General features: G+C 33.9%; 1 protein-coding gene across 2 annotated transcripts; it reads right to left on the bottom strand.

Annotated features, from left to right (window-relative positions):
• Window positions 1-1,904: 1,904 nt before the first annotated feature.
• Window positions 1,905-9,665, bottom strand: LOC307138585 (contactin-2-like). 2 transcript variants are annotated; one of them, XM_079836995.1, is made up of 10 exons: window positions 9,518-9,665; window positions 8,221-8,270; window positions 7,950-8,102; window positions 7,729-7,860; window positions 7,412-7,636; window positions 7,067-7,311; window positions 6,729-6,831; window positions 6,056-6,225; window positions 5,913-5,977; window positions 1,905-2,738 (listed from the first exon to the last, which is right to left on the bottom strand). In XM_079836995.1, exons 2-10 carry the CDS (start codon window positions 8,255-8,257, stop codon window positions 2,603-2,605), a joined length of 1,266 nt encoding a protein of 421 aa, XP_079693121.1. In that variant the 5' UTR covers window positions 8,258-8,270; window positions 9,518-9,665; the 3' UTR covers window positions 1,905-2,602. The 2 variants fall into 2 exon arrangements, with proteins under 2 accessions (XP_079693121.1, XP_079693122.1); XM_079836996.1 differs by having other exon boundaries at window positions 1,991-2,738; window positions 6,056-6,183.
• Between the last annotated feature and the right edge of the window lie 412 nt (window positions 9,666-10,077).

Below are 10,077 nucleotides of genomic sequence, written 5' to 3'. Positions count from 1 at the left end.
GGCATGCCTTTGTTTTTACTTTGACAGTAGTTCAGTACTATTTACCTCTATATCAGTGCCACGCATCATTTATCATACCAAAGGCCTTCCGTCTGCGCTGCATCGGCGAGCCTTTCCTAGAGCTCCTTTCTCTTGCATTCTTTTTAGTGCTGGCTGGGCAATTGATTAATCGTGATTAATCGCATCCAAAATAAAGTTTACATAATATATGTCACGTGTGTGTGTACTGTGTATAATTATTATGTATATAAACAGGGGTTAAAGTGGGCCGGAACTGCGTTCTGGCACCTCAGATAAGTTAATCAATAAATAGATCCAGCAGTCGTACCATCTCACGCACAGCGCTGACAAACTCTATTGGCGCTTTCGCCGCTCTATTGAAGTGATAGAAACTGTGGCGAAACTAGCTGAACCAGCCGACCATGTGAACAGAGGTGTTGAGGTAAACTATAGGCTGCCTACACGACTGTTATCATGGTCGTAGTCAGCTATGAGGTCGCCGTGGTCTATATAGGTGTATATAATTTTTTTTTTTACATTTTTTTGATCAGATTAGGCATAAGATAATGAATGTGTGTGTACATATTGTGAATTAATTTATTAAACGTATTTGCCTAGCGTTCGTAGCCTTCAGTGAATTAACTTGTCTAAGAAAATGCTTAATAAAATATAGGCAAAATATCAGTTGACCCTATGTTTACTTTCTTCACTGACACATACGAAAATGAGAAGACTATCAGCCAGAGCTCAGCTTTAGGAGTGGAAGAGACAGGGCAAAAGAAAGAGTGATGGAAATGAGAGAATGATGAAATGAGGAGAGAGCAGGTATTACAGCTAATTTACTACCCAATAACATGGTTTAAATTATTGATTTTTTTAGCCTTCAACCATCTTAAAATGCACATATGTAGAGAAATAAAAAATTCTTGGGGAGCCATGCCCCCCGAACCCCTCTAATTTGGGACCTCTGTGGTTTTAAAACTCCTTAAGGTAGTTGTATGCTCAAAAGTTGTTTGATTTGACCTCATATCTGGAGTCAATGTGTTGCAGTCTGGAATATTTATATATAGGCCTACTTAATATTAAAATTGAATATTCAGACAGTATATACTCATTGTATCTCTGTGCTTTGATGATTTAGTTTTTTAAAGAAATATTTCTGTGGTAGAAAATGTTGTGGCAGTAAGATCGGCTACTATGGCTACAATTGGGGCCTTTGGGTTTGTTATAGCCCCAGGGCCCTATGTGTTCTTAATCCATGCCTGGTTGCAGTGGAGCTAAAAGGACAAATCAAATCACAGTACCAGTCAATATGGGAGCTATTTTGACTGGATGTGAGAATAGCCACAATATCTGGACCATCATACATTGTTGTTTTCTTGTTGTTGTTTCTTATGTTTTATGATACAGCGAAACTTTTGATTCTGCATTTTGACATTTACTCTACAATAGTTCTATCTAGGTTGTGAATTATTTCTGTTGTAGTTGCGTCTTCAGCTATATATTTTGGTGTGTTACATTTGAATTAGTTTTGGACTTCCCATTTTTATGTTTGAATTTACATTATTAAAACAAGGTTGTGTTCCATATTGTGGTGCTCAGCAATTTTAACATAGTATCGTCATCATATCAGTGTAGATGCAGATGGACCAAAATAAAACCATTAAAATATCAAGTAAATAAGTGTTGTGATACTTATCCCAAAAAGTATTGCTATACCACGATACTCAATATGTTGCCCCACGGTGAGTCATTTTCCCTGTTGCACCTACACATAATTTGAGGGTTCCCCCACCTGCCAAATCCCACTTTAACCACTGTATGTATATATTTGTGAAAAATATGTTATATTTATATATGAAATATTTATATATAAGATAAAATAAATAAATATACAGTGATATAGATGCAAATATTTCTTTAATATATACATGAATGAGTGTGTATTTATATATACATAATAATTATACACAGTACACACACATATATTATGTAAATGCAAACTTTTATTTTGGATGCGATTAATCACGATTAATCGATTGTCCATCACTTATTCTTTTATACAGTGGATTTTTTATGTTATCACCAAAACACAGACTCACTTTTGTACTCAAAATCAGATGAACGTTCTTCATATGAAAGTATAATGTATTAACTGCTGTATATAATTACATAAATAAGAAACATATGAGTGATTTTCTGTTTGTATTGACATCTGCGAACAGCTGTGCATATATGGGCACCTGTGAACTAAAACAATTCCAGCTGCACCAGTTTATTTCTGCTCATTAAAGCTATAGCACACACACACACACACACACACACACACACACACACACACACACACACACAAGCATGTCAGAAGAATATTAACATTTTATTTTTCAAAGAAAAACTTCAGAATCAACAATCTTGTCATTCAAAAAGTACAGTTATGGAAACATTTATATTATATACTCAGCAAAATATACATGATTTGATTTAAGCGTACATTAACCATCGCATATTCATTCATCTGCAGCAAAAAGTGCATTTTTCATTTGTTGGCATCATTAAGCAAGAAGCATATTTAAAAGCACAGGCCCAGCGTGGCATGATTTTTTTATGCTCGGTAGTCTTGAGCTTTGCTCTTCTCGATCGTATAGTCATGGCCTGCTGCACGTGTACGCGGGTTGCGCTGCTGTCTGGGCGCTAGAAGTGGTTTCTCTCGCTGTCCCAACTCCACCTCTCTCTCAGCTCTAAAAACAAGCAAATGCTGTAAGACATCTGTAATACTGTAGTCTTATTGCTTTAACACTGTATAGTTCATTTATGCTGATGGGACAGTAGTGAAGTATTTTTAATTTCTACTCAAGTAGCAACATTTTTCAAGTATATGTACTTTATCAGTGTTTTTCTTTGGAAAACTTTTACTTCACTACATTCTAAAGCACAATGTCATACTTTTTACTGCACTACGTTTCATAAAAGTTTTTTTTAGCCTTTAATACTTAATTACAATACAAATATAGTAATTTCTTACTTGTACTCAAGTAAAACTTTGAATTAGAAAGAAAGTACTATATTTTTTATGTAATTTAGTATGAAATTATATTCAGTATGAAACATAGTGCAGTAAAAAGTACAATATTATGTTTTGGAATGTTGTGAAGTTAAAGTTTTCCAAAGAAGAACACTGATAAAGTAGGCCTACATATGCTTGTAAAAATACTTCACTACTGTCCGCCTCTGTTATTAACTATGAATAAGGAACTATGTAAATGGTGACATGGCGTACATATTTTTGTGTCCAAGTGCTTTATTTCTTTTTAAAATAATTTGATAAATTCACGACATATGTGACCCTGGACCACAAAACCAGTCATAAGGGTCAATTTTTTTGAAATTGAGATTTATACATAATCTGAAAGCTGAATATTGAGAAATATTGAGAAAATCACCTATAAAGTTGTCCAAATGAAGTCCTTCGCAATGCATATTACACAAGAAATATTTACTAAATATCCTAATGATAAATAAAGATAAAAAGAATCGATAATTTTGACCCATGCAATGTATTGTTGGCTATTGCCACAAATATACCCGTGCGACTTATGACTGGTTTTGTGGTACTTTTTTCTATAAAACCTATTTAATTTTAATTCATTTTTAGTATATTTAAATATTACATATTATTTTATGTTTTATCTTAACCCCCTAAAATGTCAGGTTGTGCAACTGTCCGAACAAATGAAAAGGCTACGAAAACTATTAAAAAAAACTAAAGACTATGGCATCATTTTAGGTTTGAAAAGCTGTTGCGATAATGTAAAAACTTTTGTCCAGCCATTTGAATGTCAGGGTAGCACAACTGCAGACATGGCTCTTTTATTTTGAATTGACAAGGTAATAACTGTAAACATGATAATGCATCCTCCAGAGGACCCCAACTGATCCTTACGGCAGGGTAAAAAGGTTTGTAGATTGATCTCAAATACTGGTATAAACTGCTAATTTCAAGTATGGGTAGGTTGGTACACATTCCATGTCAGGTGGTAAAACTAGTATATACATTCAACTATTTTGTTGTACCGCATGCCGTAAAAACTGAATGAAAAAATGAATTTAAACACTTGTTCATGACACAAAACACTTGTTCATGACTGCATTACATCAGTTTTGAAATAATATTTTAAAACAAAACACCTTTTTTGAAGCTTTATTTGTCAATGACCCAAATATAACCAGTGTTAGGGGTAATGCATTACAAGTCTACATAATCAGAGTCCTTTTTTTCTTATTCAAGTGACTAGAAAAGTAACTAATTACTTTGTTATAAAAAAATTTTTTTCAAAAAACAAGCAAGCCCAGCCCAGGTGAGAAAAAGTAACGCAAATGTAACTACACATTGCTTTCTATAAAAAGTAACTAAGTAACGTAATTAGTTAGTTTTTTTAGCGAGTAATACAATATTGTAAAGCATTGCTTTTAACCCTCTGGTGCTCTTCGTTTAGGGGTTGCATTGGTTGTCTTCCCGGTCATAAGTGACCGGACACCTAAAAATTAAACTTCCTCCATCCCAGTAAAACCAATGCAATTTATTTTTCTTCAATAATATTTTTACTTTTTAATTTTGTATTTTGAGATGATTTGATGGTATTTTTTCATATTTATGCAATAATTATGGTCTATTTTTGCCATTGAAAATTATATATACTTTTTTTTTTTAATTATTGCAGTATTTCAGGTTAAAATAGAGACTAGGCCTTGGGTGTAATCACTAGAGGTCTCTATGGAGAGGCTTGAGAATTCCCTAGTTCTGTTTTGAACACATTTAATTATTTTTTTAAATTATTTTTTTTGATGGATTTGAATATATATTAAAAAAATCTCAAAGACTCTTTTTTGTTGTTGTTAGAAATATAGATTTTTTTTCTGTGAATTTGTGTTTTTGCAGATTTTTCCATTAATTTCCTATGGTGGTCATTTTTGACCGAAGAGCACAAGTGGGAGTATTTTTGCACGACCACTTAGCATGCTCGAATCATGCCCTCAATTTGTGTGTTTACATACCTAATGCTAGAAAAGTCACCAAGTTTCATATGATTCTGATGAAGCGGTTCAGTTTTTCATAGGTGTGTGTGTGTGTAAAGTGTGCGTGTGTGTGAGTGGATGTGTCAAAATCACACTCTTGATGTTTTAGAGTGTCACCCCTTTACTGCTGTGTACTTTTTTTTCAGCATCGTGGCCGATTTGTAGATTGTACACACAAATATTCATAGAATTTTTGTGTTTTTGCCGATTTCCCATTCATTTCCTATGGTCGGTCATTTATGACCGAAGACAATGAACGCTACTTTTTTTTACGACCAATTAGCATGCTCGAATCATGAACCCAATTTTTTTTGTGTGTTTACATACCTAATGCTAGAAAAGTCACCAAGTTTCATATCATTCCGATGAAGCAGTGATTTTTAAAATGTCAAAACAGAAGATTTTCCCATCAGAAATGACCGAAGAGCAACAGAGGGTTAAAAGTAACTTTCCCCAACACTGAATATAATCCCTAGATTTATCCATTTTGTCTAAACAATAGGGATGCATGGATTTAAATGATAAAATATTTAAATAAATCTCTTGAAATGAGATTTATGAGTTGTTCAATCTCTTATGAGCAGTATGAAAAAGGCAATGGTGATCTAAATGTAACTAGGGAAATGAGAAGAAAAAGTAAAATAAGCAATATCAACCAACACTGATCAATTAAAAATAACAATGTCAAATTAAATTAGCAGAATATATAACGAAAAGGCAGCACATAAATGCATTTTTAAATACATAAACTATCCCTTTAAAGCAATATAAAGGCCACACACACTTTCAGTACGCCTGTGAGTAATACAAGTATCACTGTGTAGTAAAGTAGGAGGTACCTCTTGCATTTGCAGTAGTCTTTGGCTGTAAGAGGCTGCCGCATGGATCTCAGCCTTTTCATTCTCTTTTAGATAAAGGAAAAAAACATTAAATGAGCCACTTCCTTTCTTACTTGCTTGCTGGCTTTCTTTCTTTCTCTCACCTTCATTCGCTTGTTCCTTAGCAGGACGAGAACAGTCAGAATGGTAAGTCCAAGCAGAACCGCAGAAGAGACTGCAATCCAGATCCACAGCTGTAAGCCAAACACGTCCATGGTCCATGTTCCCCCACCTGCAGGTTTTGCCCCTTTCCCTTTAGAGCTTTTCTGTCCATCTGTTCATCATTACAAACTAAGACTGAGCTGTTGATCTGGGATTTTGCTTAATGCACATGATAAAGGGCATCATTTCTATTGTGTAATTATACTCATCCCTGTAGGAATGCAGCGATATTAAAATTCTGGCTGATACCAATAAGCTGATCATGTTACTTTTGTTACTACTTTGTCTAACTAAATAAAAAATAAAGCACTTAAAATCATTTTAAATGTAACTAGAATTTAGGTATCCCCTCTAATGTACAGTATATGAAAAATTATATTTGATTCAATTATGTTTGCTGTCATCTAACGCTCACTTAAAATGTATATTTAAAACAATAGTCTAAATGTAAAAATATGGGAAATGAGAATACACAATGAAATGTCCAATTCCAACATATATTAATTATGGACTGATCTCGAACATCGACCGCCAATAACTGATATGTTTCTGATATATAAAGTGCATCCCTACCAGACTGATTTTGTAAAGCTGTGAAATGTAGATTTGTTTTACCTGATGGTTTTGGCACAACAGTCAAATACGTCTTTGCAGTTAGCTCTAATCCACCCTCGAACTTCACTGTACACACAAAGTTCCCTTCATCTTTACGCTGCGCCTGAAAGAATAAGAGAGGAAATGATTGTCAAACACATATTAAAAATAATTCTGCTTTATTGGCATCTATGGTTCCTTAAACATCAATGGAAACTTTTCTTTGCTAACGGCTCTTTAGATATAGTTCTTCAATGGCATCATTGTAAAAAAATAACAACTTTGGAGCCTTTTTTTTTTAAGTACATGAAAATTTTATGTATAGTTCATTCAAACCAAGATCAGTGTATGGTATTCACTTTTATCAACGTGACATTAAAGCTGTTGCCGAGTTGCCCACTAGCAAATGTGACTTTCGATGCATTCCCGCCATTCCAGTGTAAGCCTTTGCTGGCTGAGTTTGTCAGGGTTGGGAAAAAGTCTGTAGAGAGGTGGTCAGCCGTCCATTTCCCACCCACAACACGTTGAGATACAACCTTAGAAAGAGAACAGGGCAGCACTATTTTGCCCCCTTCAGAAACTTCAACAGCGGGGGTCAGGAGATCTGTTGGAGACCCAGACGAATGTCATTTATAGCATGAAATGTGACATTATAATAATAAAAACACTTTTATGTTGAGTAAGAACTACTGAGGGACACCAACCAACAACAGTCAATGTTAAACTGAACCTCGAGCCATCATTGACCACACATGTCCACTGGCCGTCCTCCTTTGAAGTTACAGATTTCAGTTGAATGACTTGTTTTTTATCATTTATTTCCCCATTAGAGGGTCCCAGCCACTTTACATCAGCGTCTGGGTTTCCTGTAATTTCGCAGTGCAGCGTTGCTTCACTAGACGCCGATAGCAGTGCTGGTTTAGCAAAAACTGAGAGAGAGAAAAAGGGAGCAAATATGAAAAATGCAATAATTCTATAAATAAATAAATGCATAAAAAAGACAACTGCTGTCGTTTCTCACCTGACACAACATACAAAGTGTATCGTTTCTCTGACTGACTGCAGAAATAAACCCCTGAGTCTTTTTGCTCCAGTCTGGGAACCTTCAACGTTCCTCCACTTACACTTATTTTATCCTTAATTGGGGAATCACCTTTAAAAATAACATCAATTATTGTGTGACTACACACAATACTTAATAATCAATAATTTTTGTATCAAAAGGTAAAGAAATTGAGATACCCATCCGTTTAGTTCCACGTTTGCCATTAATGTGAATGACGAGAACATTGTTGAATTTCCATTCTACATCACTGTCCTGAGCTACTTCACACTTCATGGCAGCTTCACCCCCGACTTGGCGATATAACACATCACATTTCCCACACGATAGTGCTAACGGAGAGAAGGTTGAGAGTAAGGGGGGTTAAAGAAAGCAAATCTGGGCAGGCAGAGTAATTATAGACTGCTTTAAATGAATAAAAGGTTGGTAGAAAAAAGTCTTTATGCTCACCAAGAAGGAGAAAAAAGAGGACCTTGCAAGTTGGCATTCTGTTGCTTTTTCTAAAAAACAAAAATGCTACATATATGAAAATGAAATATATATGAATGAAAATAAAAGTTTCTTTTTAAATGCATCTTTCAAAAAATCAATCTGATAGATGTTTGTATATGAAAAGAGGCCCATGCTTTTACAAGAAAAAAAGAGCAAACAGGAAAACAACATATGTGGCTGTGAGCCACAAGTGCAACTGCTTTTTTTCATTTTGTTTCATTCCCTCTCGATCTCATTTCTTTCTCAGTAAATGATAGTCCTAATTTCAACTGATTAAAATTACATTTGAATCATTTGAGATAAATATCCAAGACACTCATATTAGCTAAACAAGTTATTTCAACAAAATATATGATGCCTCCAAATTGTTACTATAAGCATTGGTAGACATATAAAGCCCCCCCCCAAAAAGAAGACAAATGTTTATCTTTTTACAATAGTTGCATTAGTTAACATGAACTAACCATGAACAACACATCTGCTCAGCATTAGTTAATCTTTGTTAACGTTAGATAATAAAAAATACAGCTGTTCATGGTTTGTTCATGTTAGTTCAGTGCATTAACTAATGTTAACAAGATTTGAATAATGCATTAGTAAATGTCGAAATTAACATCAACAAAGATGAATAAATGCTTCATAAATGAAGTTCATTTTTAGTTCATGTTATCTAATGAACCTTTTTTTCTTTAAAACTTTATAATGTAGCCTATCTCTAATATAAAGTAACATACAATATACACTTCTCGTAGAGTGTTTGTGGTGCAAATGAGCATTTCTATTTTAATCTGCTGTTATTATTAGCCTACAGATTTTTGTTATTACAGGTTATGGCCATCTGACAAACTTTCCTGCAAATCTTGTAATCGTTTATTTCGTTTAATTTTCAATTCTTAAAATAAACAATTATATAGGATACGTTTGATTTTTTTTTTAAATATATTTTTATATTACATTCATTATTCGTGTAAGTCGGTCCTTATATTTATATGACGATATATTTAAAAAGCATTCAAATTAGGCTACTGAAAAGATAGGTTACTAAGAAAAATGTATAGAAAAAACAGAAGATGCAAAAATTGTAAATGAGCTTTATGATCGAGTGTTAAATAAAATCCTTTTAGTTGTTAAACACCATATCCGTACCAGCTAGAAATTTAAGACAGATTTATCTTTATCTCTGTTTTTTCTTTGCGTTTGCCAGACAAATTTTGTAATAAATTTCATAGTGGAAAGCTCTGCTGTTTATACTCACGTTTGAATGCTGTTTTATGTTTTGTTGACAAAAATTTGTAAGAAGTTCTGCGCCTTTAGTCCAACAGGCAAAAACCAGCGTGTGTGAGAAACCAGCCGATACAAAAAACCTGAACATGCACTAGAAACTCAAAAGAATGAGGCGGAGAGCGGAAGAAAAAGGTTTTTTTTTTTTTTTTTTGGAGAGCAACAACCAATGTAGGGCAGAAAACGCCTCTCACATGCACTTCATAGTGGGAAATCCTTGCTAGATTTGAGAATTAAGCTTATTACTAGAGTCACAATAACGTATTACATATAAATAAAACATTTATAGATGCTTGTATTTTACACCTAAGTTAAACAAACAAGCCTAAATAGCATATGCACATTGACGTTTCAGGTCAGATAATCTCTAAATGTGATACGATATGTAGGTAGATTCACAAGATACAAAGAGCTTTGGCTTTGTAATGAAAGCATTAACACAAAAAATGCTTTTACTTTCCATAGTTAACCAGATGTGCTAATTTTTACATTTAATTAGTTGCTTTTACATGTATCAGCAACCTATGCACTTTC

The sequence above is a fragment of the Gobio gobio genome (genome assembly GCF_949357685.1).
Source record: "Gobio gobio genome assembly, chromosome: 15".
NCBI lineage: Eukaryota > Metazoa > Chordata > Actinopteri > Cypriniformes > Gobionidae > Gobio > Gobio gobio.
The sequence above is the reverse complement of the archived record's forward strand: the minus strand, read 5'-3'. Positions and strand labels throughout refer to the sequence as shown.